The following is a 15,786-nucleotide window of genomic DNA, read 5'->3' as shown; positions in this document are numbered from 1 at the left end:
AAGTCAGTTAAACCCAACGCCTCCTGGGTGCAGATGACGTGGACTTCCATTAAGGCAGCTCTCCCCGCACCTCTCTGATTCAGAGGGGTTGGGTTAAATGCGGAAGACACATTTCGGTTGAATGTATTCAGTTGTGCAGCTGGCTAGGTATCCCCTTTACCTTTCTAACATGTATTGACTCGGGGGTGAATACTTACCTAATCAAGTTATATTGTTTCATTTTTCATTCATCTTTTTAAAAAAAGGTTACATTTTTTCTTCCACTTTGACATTACAGAGTGTTTTGTGTAGATCATTGACAAATAAAATAAAATCAAATTTTAATCCCACTTTATAACACAATACAATGTGAAGAAATCTAAGGGGGATGCATCTGATTGCACTGCCTAACCATGTACTCAAACAGAGCACCCCAAACTGAAATGAAACACTAAGAATCCGGATGATAATTCACTTACATATTTATTGTTTATCTACACAATATTCCAGCTGTATCAACTGCAGAAAGATCTGACTCAATGTTGATCTGACTCAATGATACTACAACAAAATGACCTATGTATCAAAAGCTCCACACGCAGGAGACAAAGATCTCAGGAGTGTGTATTACAAACAATCTGTTCATACAAAGGAACAAATCAGGAACATATTATCATGTGGTGTTAACCAAATCAAGGACAAGCTTTTGCTGATCCACAAGGAAAAATGGGCAGTTGATGATTGGTTTAAACATACACTCTCATCAAAGAGAACTACACCCCTGAATCATTTGTCCGCCTAAACCTAACAAAAAGCCAAAGGTCAGTTTGTGCACAACTCAAAACCCTCCCTCTGGCTATAGAGTCAGGTAGATTTAACAGAGTGCCCGAAGAGGAGAGAATTTGCTAAGATGATTTCATACTGTGTGATCTCGGGGAAATCAAAGACAAAATCCATTTAGTGTTTTATTGACCTTTATGACAATCTGAGATGTGTTCTTTTTTTGTAACATTTTGGTGACAACTGAAGTTTTCTGGTTACGCGATGAGCAGAGGCTTGAATTCTCTTTCAGACATGGTGTTTGAGATTGCTCAGTTTGTTCACGATGCCAGGAAAGGAGATATCAACTTTTTGTGTAGAGTGGCTAGATGGTAGCTATACTGGCCAGAATTATTGTATGCGAATGATATGTATAATTTGTCAAATGTTATTTGGTTCTGTTGTGTCTTGTGGGCTGGGCACCAGTAGGTGTATGACACTTAAATAAATCATATAAATAAATACAAAATCTAAGTGCAGACCAAAGTAATAGGTGTAGTCAAAACAAGACACAAACATTTCATCCCAACAGTGAAATGGTTTCCAATCAAAGTTTTCATTGGGAGTGTGTTATTTAGTACACTTAATAAGTATTATCGTGTTCGGTTCTCTTAAGGCACATTTAGTCATGATCATCACAAGGAGAAAAAAAAACATTACACCTAAGTTGTATGAAATCATCTTGTTCTGGTCGTTACACTAAATTGCACAAAATCACATAAACTGAAGTTATATTTTAACAGTTAGAAATGAATTGCTTTAAAGCGTCTAAATTATGGTGTAGATAAAAATCATTCTGCTCAGTAAAGTTTGAAAGTGACATCTCTCTACTTACCATGTAACGTGTTATTAGCCTTTATGGCAGCAGTAGAGGTGAGTCTGTGTGTCTATGTAGTTTGCAATGGTAGTCATTGTTGACATGTAGCCTATGGCAGTCCTGTAGAGACTTCATTGTAGTTACTTGCACAGACAGTAAAAAAGGCTACCCTGTATTATTGCAGCAAGAGGGAGTGTTTTCCTAGGAGCCCTGGGGCTTCTGTGAAGTTGTGTAAGCCAAGGCCACTGACTCAGCCATTATATGGAGTCAAGAGGTGTAATATTGTAATAACATGGTGGATACAGCTGGATCTATTGTCCTCTGAGAAGTGAAATGCCTGTCTTGGTGTTGGAGGAGGAGTTGAACATTGAGCAGGGTTTGATGACTGGAACTTGGCCCCAAAGGTGTGAGAAACTGCTGTAGACTCCTCTGCTGTTCTGAACAGTGGGGCCTCTCAATGGTCAGTCAAATATTGTTGCTATAATGATGACTATGAGGAGAGCCAGTGCCACACAAATGGCAAGCCAGAACAATTTCTGTGAGAGAGGAAGATACATTTGGTTCACTGTTCATTTAGTACATAACAAACCAAAATGACCAAATTTAACCGACATAATTGCGTCTGTGTTCATCTATTTGAATGTAGTTACTATGAACCTAACTTGGCAATTTATCCATTACTGTGATTCTCAAATTCTGAGATTCTCTAAATCAAAACTGGACTGCTATATCAACCACTATCAAGAACAGTACCTCAATGTGTTAACCCTATTACTCCCAAGAGCCCAGCAAAAATCAGCTTTTCATCTATCTGCATGTCCAGCCCTTATATTTAGCCTCACAGTGAAGTGTTTTACCAGGACAACCAGGGATACAAGTAAAAAACAAAACAACTTGACATGAACAGTTAAATTCATGGGTTTTATTGACAAATGTCAATAAAAAAAAGTCTTCCCAAGCAAAACCCCCGATAAAAATGAAATGTATATGAATGCTATAAGTACAGAAATAGCTTTTTTAGTGGTAAATGAATATCCAACTATTCAGTGACACCCGTGTGGAGTTTGGAGATTGTGACAGCAACTATGTGATCTTATAGTATTATAGACACTACGTCCTTGGATTTCCTGTGATCTTCTATGCAGAAGAACCCCTTACCTTCTAACGACTCTTGTGTAGCTAGTGAGCATCGTAGAGCAGCTTTTCATAGTTTGTAACTCAAACAATTCAGTCTACAGACGTTTTTGTAAAAACACCCAGCCCCGGCCCCCTTCGTGATCCGCCCTTATCTCACAAACACCGCTCTAGCTCAGCCCCCGTTAACCAACAGATGGAGAAGAAATAGACACATGCAATGGTACGACGCAGAAGTCTGAAGCTCAAACACACAATGTTTAAAAAGGGTTAGAAGTCAAAAACCCGCCGGCGTCGGGATGTGAATGGAAGGAATTGGTGTTGAATGTTATGTTGATCATGATAAAATGCACAGTAGTAGTTACCCCAGACAGATAGCAGGACAGGGCTCATATAGGGGATTTGGTTAGTCCAACAGACAGACCAACAATTAGTGCAATGACAGCAAGCAGGATCAATAGAGCAAAGGCAAGGAGGATGAGTTTCTGCCAAGAACAGAAACAAAGTGGTTAGGTTAATAATGCGTGACCCAAAACACACTACAGTGATTTTAGTCAGGTAACGAACAATGTAAATGACTGCCCATTAGCAATAGTGAGGCATTTTGACATTCAATTTAGACATTTGATATGGCATTTAAACATTCTGTCTGGCATTTAGAATGGTATCAGTATATGATACTGAAATAATATTATTCTTACGACCAAAACATTCAGAACTGTTGCAGTAGTTAAAAGAGTCGAACTTGAGCAGTATTATCCAGTATTATTAGCAGATGCACCATGTGACCTTTAGTTTGGGGAAGAGGAGACTTACCCTCCGGGATTTTTTCTGGTATCTCACAGCTTTTTTGGTCTCCTCTTTGGCACGGCCTATGTATTCAGCTGCATTGGAGACGTTGTTCTCTATGTTGTTGACCATATCCCCCTTTTAAACAGCACCACATGAGTTCCATAGGGTTTGACTAAAAACAGAACTAATCATATTCAAGACACCATTACAGTACTGCACTACAGTACCTGATTCTCCACCAGCATGGCCATGTCCATAAACATGGCATGGAGCTCCTTGATGCTGGACTCCAGGCGGATGATATCCTGGTGCCGTGACACAATCTCATTCAAGGCCTGCCGCGTGACCTGAGAGTCAGAGATGATCTGAGAGAGGAAGTGGACGACAGGAAGACAGCCAGTAAGACAGTCTATTTAATTCAAATACATACAGTACCAGTCAAAAGTTTGGACACACCTACTCATTCAAGGGTTTTTCTTTATTTTTACTATTTTCTACATTGTAGAATAATAATCAAAACTATGAAATAACATATGGAATCATGTAGTAACCAAAAAAGTGTTAAACAAATCAAAATATATTTTATATTTGAGATTCTTCAAAGTAGCCACCCTTTGACTTGATTCACAACAAAGCCTCCTTCATTCATGCTGCCAAACATACCCTCGTAAAACTGACTACCCTACCGATCCTTGACTTCAGCGATGTCATTTACAAAATAGCCCCCAACACTCTACTCAGCAAACTGGATGTAGTCTATCACAGTGCCATCCGTTTTGTCTCCAAAGCCCCATATACTACCCACCACTGCGACCTGTATGCTCTCGTTGGCTGGCCCTCACTACATATTCATCGACAAACTAACTGGCTCCAGGACATCTATTTATTTTATCTTTATTTAACTAGGCAAGTCAGTTAAGAACAAATTCTTATTTTCAATGACGGCCTAGGAACAGTGGGTTACCTGCCTGTTCAGGGGCAGAACGACAGATTTGTACCTTGTCAGCTCGGGGATTTGAACTTGCAACCTTCCAGTTACTAGCCCAACACTCTAACCACTAGGCTACCCTGCCACCCCTTTAAGTCTTTGCTAGGTAAAGCCCCGCCTTATCTCAGCTCACTGGTCACCACAGCAACACCCACCCGTAGCACGCACTCCAGAAGGTATATTTCACTGGTCATCCCCAAAGCCAACACCTCCTTTGGCCACCTTTCCTTCCAGTTCTCTGCTGCCAATGACTTTAACGAATTTCAAAAATCACTGAAGCTGGAGAGTCTTATATCTCCCTCTCTAACTTTAAGCATCAGCTGTCAGAGCAGCTTACCGGTCACTGTACCTGTACACAGCCAATCTGTAAACAGCACACCCAGCTACCTCATCCTCATATTATTACTTACTCTCTTGCTCTTTTGCACCCCAGTATCTCTACTTGCACATCTTCATCTGCACATCTATCACTCCAGTGTTAATGCTAAATTGCAATTATTTCGCCTCTATGACCTTTTCATTGCCTTATCTCTTTACTCTTTTACATTTGCACACGCTGTACATATATTTTTTATATATTTTTTATATTGTGTTATTGACTGTACGTTTATGTGTAACTCTGTGTTGTTGTTTTTGTCGCACTGCTTTGCTTAATCTTGGCCAGGTCGCAGTTGTAAATGAGAACTTGTTCTCAACTGGCCTACCTAGTTAAATAAAGGTGAAATAAAATCAAAGAAAAATGACAGCTTTGCACACTCTTGGCATTCTCTCAACCAGCTCATCCAGCTTCACTATTATTATGATAACTTACATCAGATGTGAAAATGGATGGGTTGCCACTCTCCAGCATGTCCTCCAGTTCCTCATTGCTAGTCACTCTCCCAGCTAGAACCAGGAAAGAAAATACTTTTACCAAACAGGTGCTAAAACAAATAAATGTGTTCTCTCTCCTCCATTCCGCGGGGAGAATAGTCTCTGTAGCCACAACCACAGTGTTATGATCTAGGCTATTCCTTAGAGAGACTCAACCCTCACTGCCTAACATGATCAAACCCACTGTAACTTACAGACCTGGGATCATGTACATTATCCCTTCCACCCCAGTGAATGTATATAACCTATGATTACTCATGATTAACAGTGGCAGGTAGCCTAGTGGGTAGAGAGTTGAACTAGTAACCGAAAGGTTGCAAGATTAAATCCCCGAGTTGAGGTAAAAATCTGTCGTTCTGACCCTGAACAAGGCAGTTAACCCACTGTCCCTAGGCTGTCATTGAAAATAAGAATTTGTTCTTAACTGACTTGCCTAGTTAAATAAAGGTGAAATAAAAATGACTATACAGCACAGCCATGAGCCCACAACTGGTCATGTGACCAGCTCTTCTAAAGACAGTTGTAAAGGAGTGTTGCAGGCTTCTGAGCCCTGTTTCCTTGGCAACACTAACACAGAGAGGTGTATGTGTCCTGTGTAAGACTCCTCTCTTCCTTCTGGAGTGTGCTGTAGTAGAGAGCCTCATTAAGACTATCCTAAGGGACTGGAGGGGCTACGGCTATTTCTGTCATCATCAATTATTCTCATTCTAAACAAATACTCTATACGAACAATATATGGGTGTCTGCCATATGGTTTTGTTATAGCAAGTCTCTTTGGTATCTCAAGCCAAACACTTAACTGTCATCCCGTATTTTCCGTAGCCGTAGTTTAATAGGTCTAATTGCCACATTGTCCATGCCACAACTATAGATAATAACATACAGTGCCAGGTCAAGAAGCCGGAAAACAACCTGACTTATCCACAATGAAAATAGGCAATAATGAGGATTTTTTTGTTGTTGGTAATTGTGAGCAGTGTAGCCTATGTGTTATCACGGTGGGAGAGAAAAGCTCCTAGGTGTGGTCGGACTCCTTTCCATGTTCCTGTCTGCTCTGCTGCTGGCCCAGTTTGTCACTCACTTATCTCCAGCTGTCTCTGGATCCTTCCTTTGCTTCTCTCCCTAAACGACACTTGAGTCTTGTTGTACTGACTCATGACTTCCACAAACTTCCTGGAGAGCACCGTGTGCTGTGGGGTTAGAGAAAACATAAGCTGAGGAGAGACGAATGAGAGTTCCAACCACTGGAAAAAAGTCAAGTGGATAAAGACTCAGTAAACTTTTGAAATGGTTAAGATGTCAAACAGCTGCATCAAAACATAGCAGCAAACATCACAACAAAACATGGTCAACTTTGTATACAGGCTTCTAAGTTAGACTCCGAGTATCTCTTGTCAAGCTCTGTTCTTAACCACAACCTGTAAGAACATGTCAGCAGTCGCAAATGTGAGGAATGAGTCCCGGGAAGGCTGTTTCCTGACCTGGGTTTTCTGAATGCGGAAATCAACCGAGGCCCTGTTAGAAACATCATCCTTGGGCAGGCTCTGCTCCATAGCTACAGAGAACAGGAAGAACAGTGATTACAGTAGCTATAACATCACATCTGACAAATACCCCAGATCTACCTCTCTACATCTAGCAGTATTTGGGATGAGGCATTTGATCCAGTCATATCAATGACAAAATGACAACAACAAATATTTTTTTAAATGTAATGTACATCGTGGTGTTAAACTTACATTTAAGCTTAACTCGCACAGAGTTGGCATCGCTTTTGATCTCATTGGTCAACCGGTCAAGTTCATCTTTCATCTCTTCAGGAAATAACAGTGACAGAAAATAAATGTATTATTGCAAATTTCCCCAACATTGACCTGGACAAATATTAGCATTAATCATATCACTTGGCAACTCTTCTATAACAATAAACTATTCTTCATATTTATTCCAGTAAGAAACCCTACACCTACCTTTGTCCGTAGTAACCAACCGTATCACTGGATTTGTGGGCCAACAAGTATTTGCACCAAACTCTTGGGCCATTCCCAGTTAGTATTATTATATAGCAGATGGTTGATACTGTGTTACTCTGCTGGTAATACTTGATGCTGCTCTGTGGCATTATAGAGTCAACTGAGGGCCTTTGTCCATGCAGGTCTTGATTAGCTCCTTGTGCCTATTCAGTCTCCACAGTGGATCAACTCTGAACAAGCACAGCTGCAGCAACACAGCGTCAGTGTGAGAAGCATACCCACATGCACTCGCACACACACTCTCTTTTCACGCTTCCAAATTCTATTTTGTATGAAACCGGTGGTTCGGCATAGGCGCTGAAGTTAAGGCGGTCACTGTACGCCACATACATACATGCTACCTACCAATGCATAACCTCCCAGCGGTAGACAACCTATCCCCCAGTAAAATGACCATTCTAGAAGGTTTAGTCAGAGCCCACCCACAGGGCCATGACATGGTTTCCTACACAGGTTTCCGGACACCCAGCCATCTGTTTGTATTGTGTCGTGTGTATTTTGTGACGCTGGACAATGATGTTAGAGGAAGTAAGAGTGTTTGTTATATTATTGTTATTACAACTTCAGAAGTCGCAACGCAAATACCAAGCCTATATTTAGTCATGCAAAAGTTTTGAATTCAAGACTTGAAATTGCATATTTTTCATAGTGGAGGTATAGTCACCAGTATGGCTAATGTTATTACACTATCTTTATGACAGAGGGTTTTGATTGATGGGCATCAACTTACTCTCATTTGTATTGGGTGCAGACAGGATCATGCTGTGGTTCTTCCTCACCTCCTCCACTTCAGAAGATATCTTATCAATGAGCCCCCTAACCTCTTCCACCTGAGTCACGCACATACAGTATTTTCAATATCATTTAAATGCACAGACACTTACAGTATTTTACAGTAACCATCTAGCTTATCTGAAAACAGTACTGACTGAAACACTGTTCTTACCCTTCTGAAAAACCCTTCCATAAATCCATCACTGTCAACTGTGACTCTGACATCCTCCTCTGCTTGTGTCCTGCTCTGTCAAGACAAACGGACAGTCATTTATTAGAGAGTCAAATCTGAGGCTCAAGTACCGCGTGAATAACAGGCCTACATTTACCATATTATTATCATGACAACAAAATGCTATAGACGAGAGCTGCATTCCTTAGGTCCTAGGAAATAGCTACTAAAGAATAGAATAATTTATTCAGCCTGCAGCCATGGATGTATGACTGGTGAGATCAGTAACATCATAGTAGGCTACTTACTTCGGTTAATTCACCCAACCGGTCCTTCATCACGTTTGATGCGTTTTTGACTGGCTAATAATAAATTAAACAACCACTTCTCAACTCCATTGCAACTAGCTCGGGTAGCTAAATTAGCTCTACAAGTGTCTAGCTAACTTTTCTAGCTAGTAGCTACGCTAACTAGGTAACTGTTATACTGAGTTTGTTGACAATCAACATCACTTTCTATAGTCATGCAATAGGTGAGATGTTTTCTCTTTCAATCATTAATATTAGCTAGGAAAGCGTTGTCCAACTCCTTCAAATTAGGTATCAACCAATATGCACCGTTAGTCTGCTAGCTATCTGGTTGTGGCAGACAACATTAAGTTACTTCACATTACCTTCTAACGTTACGTCTATCTACGAGCTTGTTGGGAAATGGGATACGCCTCATGACTCTCCTCCGCGGAGGAAGCTCGTAGCCCCGCACCTAGCACTACTCCTGTGACCACAGTTGTCGTACTGGATATTAGCCACACAACGGCGCTGTTGACCGTACAGTCTCCCGTGCGCTTGTGAGTGGCTGCATAATCTCCTCTCTTGTCCTTTCCCCCCATGATTCACGAGGAAGCAGGTCATTCCAAAATCTCTAGGCTTCCAATTTCCACAGAACAGTTTATTTTCAGGCTAGATTTCTAGGTTTTAGTACTAGTAATTCAATGTATATGGCCAGCCCATTAGTTTACAGTAGCCGGCCTACAGATGAAGAACATGAAACAGGAGTGGAAGTCACGTTGAGAATGAGATGTAAGGAAGCAGCATGCAGCCATGGGTTTTAGTTCAGGTATGTCAGCCTATGAGTTAACTAAATCAAATGTAGGCATATCTAACGAATTCAATCGGGCTTCATATCCGCTTACATCAGTGCACCTTAATATGTGACTTTTATATCCCCTTCATAAAGTTGACTGTCCAAATAAAAAGGCTAAAATGCAAATCTCTCTTTTGGCAAAACAGTCAGAAATCAGCTTCCACCGCCCTCCATCGGCATCAATGCTCCGTGTTGTTCTGACACGTCAAAAGGACACACCAACATTGTCATTTTGAAGATTTCATATATTTTTGTTTAAAAATATTTTTATTGCAATATACACTGATTGCACGAAACATAATGAACACCTGCTCTTTCCATGACATAGACTTTCAGGTGAATGCTTTGATCCCTTATTGATGTCACTTGCTAAATCCACTTCGATCAGTGTAGATGAAGGGGAGACAGGTTAAAGGAGGATTTTTAAGCCTTGAGATAATTGCGACATGGATTGTGTGTGTGCCATTCAGAGAGTGAAGATGTAAGTGCCTTTGAACGGGGTATGGTACTAAGTTCCAGGCGCACCGGTTTGTGTCAAGAACTGCAACGCTGCTGGGTTTTTCACTCTCAACAGTTTCCCGTGTGTATCAAGAATGGTCCGCCACCCAAAGGACATCCAGCCAATTTGACACAACCGTGGGAAGCATTGGAGTCAACATGGGCCAGTGTCCCTGTGGAACGCTTTCGACAGCTTTTAGAGTCTATGCCCGACGAATTGAGCCTGTTCTGAGGGCGGAGGGGGGGGTCATAATCACCAAATACGCACTTGATATACGTTATTTACGCAGGCCCCACCTTGAGTTCCGATGCTCCATAAATGACATCACGTTTTGTATTACCACGTCCAATCGAACAGCCCGGAGAATTCCTCCACTCAGTGCAATCCTAGGACAGACAGAGCAGACCACATCAAGCAAGGAAGAGCAAAATCCGTCGCTGGAATCGCCCAATATTTCTTATTCTGTATTTAGAGACGAGGATTATCAATTTTGGTGAAGTTCTGAATGGATACGCACATTGGCAGTATATTATGATGTGCCAATTTCACTGCTAAATTTTAATGCAGTTTTACAAAATGTCAGGGAATTAAGTTTTGTGTGACAATTGTTTTTATTGGAAACATGGACTAATACGCAGAGAAGAGTGATTTTTTTCAGTGTCTTGGAATAATGATTTATTCCGAGATTGAACGTGTATTGGGGATTTAAACTAAATTAACCAGTATTTTTGTAGTAGTCTATTTGTAGTTTTAATCAAGTGCCAAGTCATGGAACTATTATTCGAAATTCTGTTTGTAACTGCTTTTGTCACTTTGATTCAGGTAATTTCAGCAGTTATTTTTATATGACCTTCACCATTATGTGTAGGCTACTGCAACGTTGCAATGTTGAGATTATTTGATTTCTTTACAGGTTAATGGCAAAGTAGTAAAGCCAAAGCCATCCAAGCATCCAGGTAAATCTAATTATACTTCATTTTGAATATGGATTCATTTTCCTTGAATTCTTGAGATTTTCCATGTTGTGTCTGAAATTAGCCTACAGTTTATAATGAATATTACTGGTAAATTGTGGAGAAAAATATATATACATTACCAGTCAAATGTTTGGACACGCCTACTCATTCCAGGATTTTTCTTTATTTTAACTATTTTCTACATTGTAGAATAATGTAAGTGAATACATCAAAACTATGAAAATAACACAGATGGAATCATGTAGTAACCCAAAAAGTTTTAAACAAATCAAAATAGATTTGAGATTCTTCGAAGTAGCCACCCTTTGCCTTGATGACAGCTTTGCACACTCTTGGCATTCCCAGCTTCAACTGTAATGCTTTTCCAACAGTCTTGAAGGAGTTCCCACATATGCTGAGCACTTGTTGGCTGCTTTTCCTTCACTCTGCAGTCCAACTCATTCCAAACAATCTCAATTGGTTTGAGGTTGGATGATTGTGGAGTCCAGGTCTTCTGATGCAGCACTCCATCACTCACCTTCTTGGTCAAATGGCCCTTACACAGCCTGGAGGTGTGTTGGGTCATTGTCCTGTTGAAAAACAAATGATAGTCCCACTAATCGCAAACCAGATGTGATGGTGTATTGCTGCAGAATGCTGTGGTAGCCATGCAGGTTAAGTGTGCCTTGAATTCTAAATAAATCACAGACAGTGTCACCAGCAATGCATCCCCACACCTCCTCCTCCATGCTTAATCGTGGGAACCACACATGCGGGGATCATCCGGTAACCTCCTTTGCGTCTTACAAAGACACAGCGGTTGGAACCAAATATCTCAAATTTAGACTCATCAGACCAAAGGACAGATTTCCACCAGTCTAATGTCCTTTGCTCGTGTTTCTTAGCCCAATCAAGTCTGTTCTTATAATTGGTGTCCTTTAGTAGTGATTTCTTTGCAGCAATTCGACCGTGAAGGCCTGGCTTCACGCAGTATCCTCTGAACAATTGATGTTGAGATGTGTCTGTTACTCGAACTCTGTGAGGTGCAGTTAACTCTAATGAACTTATCCTCTGCAGCAGAGGTAACTCTGGGTTTTCCTTTCCTGTGGTGGTCCTCATGAGAGCCAGTTTTATCATAGTGCTTGATGGGTTTTGCAACTGCACTTGAAGAAACTTTAAAAGTTCTTGAAATGTTCCGTATTGACTGAGCTTCATGTCTTAAGACTGAAATTTCTCTTTCCTTATTTGAGCTGATCTTGCCATAATATGTACTTTTTTTAACCAAATAGGGCTATCTTCTGTTTTCCACCCCTACCTTAAATGCGGAGACACATTTCTGTTGAAGGCATTCAGTTGTACAACTGACTAGGTATCCCCCTTTCCCCTTTCCTTGTCACAACACAACTGATTGGCTCAAACATATTAAGAAAGAAAGAAATTCCACAAATTAACTTTTAACAAGGAACACCTGTTGATTGAAATGAATTGCAGGTGACTACCTCATGAAGCTGCCTCATGAAAATAGTAAAAATAAAGAAAAACCCCTGAATGAGTAGGTGTGTCCAAAGCTTTTGACTGGTACTGTATAATGGGATGATGAATTACAGTTTGTGACTGACCATAAGTGTAATACTCAGTAATAGTGGTTAATTAAGCAATGCAAACTGTGTTTATTGAATGAGATACCCAAACATCAACAAATTAGCTGTATTGTTTAGAGTTGTCAATAATTGTAATCCTAAAATACACATGGAGGAATGCCAGGAAAATAACCCATTGAAATAGCATGATTGAGTGTGATTAGAGAAAGGTCCCATCTGGAGCTTTGTTTACACATAACTTTCTGTCCAGGCCTCCAGGTGTTAGGCACAGCCTCACACTATTGGCCGCTGGATAAGGTGGACGGGATCCATGGATTGTGGGACCAGATTGGAAACAGACCAGGTCATGTTAATGGAAGTAATATAAGTATGTGCATTGACCTATATTCTTAGGAATAGAATACCCAGTCTTTTCCATTCTCTGTCCGCATGGTCTATAGCTCAATTCACCTTTTGTCTGTCTTACAATCACCAATACCCTGCTTTTTAAGGTGCAGCTGTGTGCATTGTTCAAATAAGATTACGCTAAAATTTGCTATAATAACTTTCAAAGTAGAGAGTCAAAATGAAATGTCTAAAGGCTACTTGCTAATATACATCAAAGCACTGTGTTTCAATAAACAAAATGGGTTAAGAAGTTATCCTTCATCCCCTGATACATTTTATGCAGACTTTCCAGATTAATGCTAAGACTATTGTTTGCAAAACTGATTTCCAACTATGGAAGCAGCAAGAACTTTCCCAAATGCATCCACAGTTGTACATATTGATCATTTGAATAAGTTTAAGCTAGTTTGAAACATCAATGTGATTCGGAATGGAATACCTTGGGACTCACAATCAATTATATCAATTGTGAGCGATGAGATCTAGACTTGAGAATGGCATTTCAAATATTTCCTTACAAAATGTACTTTGATCCTAAGGGGAAATTATTGATCAGTTCCTGCTTGAGCACTGTGTACTGAGCCCATTATCACACTTAATCTCAACCCTGCTCACACACCACATCCCTCACGATGCCTACTGTGTCTGTGCTTGTCTCTCACTGTTCTGTTGTGTTGTCTGGCTGTTTTGTGTTATTTGTGTGTATATATGTAAATCACCTGTTTCTCCTTTGTCTGTTTGTTTTCTATGTTTCACCTAGCTCTTCAAATCCACAAGCACACTGTGCTCCCTTCCTCCCATAACTCTTCCTCTGTGTATACCAATGACTCTGCCTACACTAATGTTTCTGCAACAGTAGGTGAGGAACATCACTGCTCACCGAAATTCATTTGTGTGTATAGTCAGTCACCCTGCTCTGTTGGTGTTACTGTGGTGCTATCTGTCATGTTAAGGCTATTCAGTCTCCATCGTCTTTTGCATGGGCTACCAGCTCAGCCAGTAGTTGACATGAGTGTGTCACACACACTGTTACCTGAAGATGTTGGATTTGTCTGTGTGTGTGAGACGGTGTGTGTAGTCAGGGAGAGACAATTGTTTTCTTCACTGGAAAAAGAGCCCGAGACTGGAGTGTGTAAATCGGGATTACACAAGCTTGGAGACTAGAGGTATAGAGATCTGTATCTAGAGGGCTGTAAAGTGGAGCTTTGCTTTTTAACCTCAACGTGGTGGGCCTATTTAGTTTTGTCTGCTTACATGATTTAAAGGGGGAGAAACACAAAGGGAAGCACTTTGGTCATAGCTGACTACCATGGTAGGTCATTTTGCAGTGGGGAACATACCATATTTGGTGCAGTACAGAGAATTTGTTCATAAATCTATGACAACTGCTTGCCTATTAGTTTGCCTGTGAAAAGCCTAGTTCAGAGGAAAAACTGCCTCCTTTTCTCATCAGGCAAAATAATGTTGTTGGCCTTTCATCCTCCTGTAGACATAGTTGAAGGGATGGTCAACAAGGGGATCTATCTGAATGGAGATAATGGAGGCACTTTTCTCCACTTTGGGAACTACCAGAACACCTGCATTAGTGACCCCACTCTGTGTGGCCCTGAGGGTGAGTTCTGCCTGTCTCGATCTCCTCTCACCAACATTCTACAGCTGCACAGTACTGACAATGTATAATAATTGAAGTGAATTGAAGTAATTATCTAATGGGGTAAGACTCCAAAATCTTGTTGATGTCGTTGCATGTAGATCTAAATGTATTACAATTAGCATGATTTGTGTTCTGAAACAATTTCCCTATTTTTTAATCTGTGATAAATATATGTTCATGTTCTTCAGGGATGACATTTTCCTTCTTTTGGAAGAACCAGGAGGCAGAGTCCCGTTTTGCAATAGTCTCTGGAGGGAAAGTCATCTCCAATGGCTTCTCTGTCTATGCCAATGCCTACATTGGATATGTGGAGTTCTACACACGAGGAAACTTCAAGAGGTGGAGGGCTAACATCAATATACTAGGTAAAAAAAAGAAAACGATTCAAAATAATTATTTAAAAGAACGTTATAAAGCAGTCTTTGGATGTAGATGGTGGGTTAAAAAGATATATTCTTATATTACTACATGAGGAATGTATTGTGGTTTTCAATCATTTTAGATTTTTTGCCTTGAATATGGTTGATTGTAAGCAGATGGAGCTACAATCATCAACAGACTATACTGTTGGTCACAGAATTATTTAATGGATTCAATGATGGATTAAATGTATTCTTTATCTCAAACTATAAATGTGTCACATTTTACTGGCAAGCCTGTTTCCATATAGTTGACTATAGTAACTATACTATACATATATATATATATATATATATATATATATAGTAACTATACTATGCGTGACTATAGTAAATACTGAACCACATGCTAAATAGTGCATAGTATGTATGAAAGTCATATCCTTAAAAATGTCATATATTTCAAACTTGAAGGCCCAAGTGGACTCTAAATTAAGTAATTTAAATAACATAAATATTCTACTATAGCAAAACTATTTCTCCATCCCCTACCATCTCAATCTTGGTCTGCTATTTCTGGAGATAAGCTCATGAACAAATTCTCAAATGTCTTCCGTCATCTTGTTTAAATTACAGGACTTCATGTGCACTTTTGATTTATTTGATTATTAGTTACAGAAGATCAAACATCATCTGGCTCTTATAATGTGCCATGACGATATGTCACCATTTTACCATGCAGTTGTTTAGCCTTTGATTCATAACAGAGGTAAAGGCTTAGATCTATGACTCAACCAGCTGTTTTG

At 40.1% G+C, this 15,786-nt stretch overlaps 2 protein-coding genes across 7 annotated transcripts in view; one reads left to right on the top strand and one right to left on the bottom strand.

Moving 5' to 3' along the window:
* Window positions 1-449: 449 nt before the first annotated feature.
* stx2b (syntaxin 2b) lies at window positions 450-9,103 on the bottom strand. Of its 4 annotated transcripts, XM_042320523.1 has the most exons (11): window positions 8,690-9,103; window positions 8,382-8,456; window positions 8,166-8,265; window positions 7,142-7,216; window positions 6,884-6,957; window positions 6,484-6,592; window positions 5,341-5,414; window positions 3,769-3,906; window positions 3,566-3,676; window positions 3,115-3,234; window positions 450-2,151 (listed from the first exon to the last, which is right to left on the bottom strand). In XM_042320523.1, exons 1-10 carry the CDS (start codon window positions 8,717-8,719, stop codon window positions 3,139-3,141), a joined length of 882 nt encoding a protein of 293 aa, XP_042176457.1. In that variant the 5' UTR covers window positions 8,720-9,103; the 3' UTR covers window positions 450-2,151; window positions 3,115-3,138. The 4 variants fall into 4 exon arrangements, with proteins under 4 accessions (XP_042176457.1, XP_042176456.1, XP_024273171.1 ...); XM_042320522.1 differs by having other exon boundaries at window positions 450-3,234; XM_024417403.2 differs by lacking the exon at window positions 3,115-3,234 and having other exon boundaries at window positions 8,690-9,101.
* A 1,251-nt stretch (window positions 9,104-10,354) lies between these two features.
* LOC112248408 (adhesion G-protein coupled receptor D1) overlaps window positions 10,355-15,786 on the top strand; it is a 62,063-nt gene continuing 56,631 nt past the window's right edge. Inside the window, exons 1-6 of one of the 3 annotated variants that reach the window (XM_024417400.2) lie at window positions 10,355-10,845; window positions 10,937-10,979; window positions 12,831-12,947; window positions 13,728-13,826; window positions 14,457-14,579; window positions 14,810-14,986. In XM_024417400.2, the coding sequence (XP_024273168.1) occupies window positions 10,792-10,845; window positions 10,937-10,979; window positions 12,831-12,947; window positions 13,728-13,826; window positions 14,457-14,579; window positions 14,810-14,986 (613 nt within the window). In that variant the 5' untranslated portion in view covers window positions 10,355-10,791. The remainder of the gene's footprint in view (window positions 10,846-10,936; window positions 10,980-12,830; window positions 12,948-13,727; window positions 13,827-14,456; window positions 14,580-14,809; window positions 14,987-15,786) is intronic. The other 2 variants (XM_024417401.2, XM_024417402.2) reach the window with 2 other exon arrangements.

This window comes from Oncorhynchus tshawytscha, linkage group LG04, assembly GCF_018296145.1.
Source record: "Oncorhynchus tshawytscha isolate Ot180627B linkage group LG04, Otsh_v2.0, whole genome shotgun sequence".
Lineage (NCBI taxonomy): Eukaryota > Metazoa > Chordata > Actinopteri > Salmoniformes > Salmonidae > Oncorhynchus > Oncorhynchus tshawytscha.
This window is presented reverse-complemented; position numbering and strand designations above follow the sequence as displayed.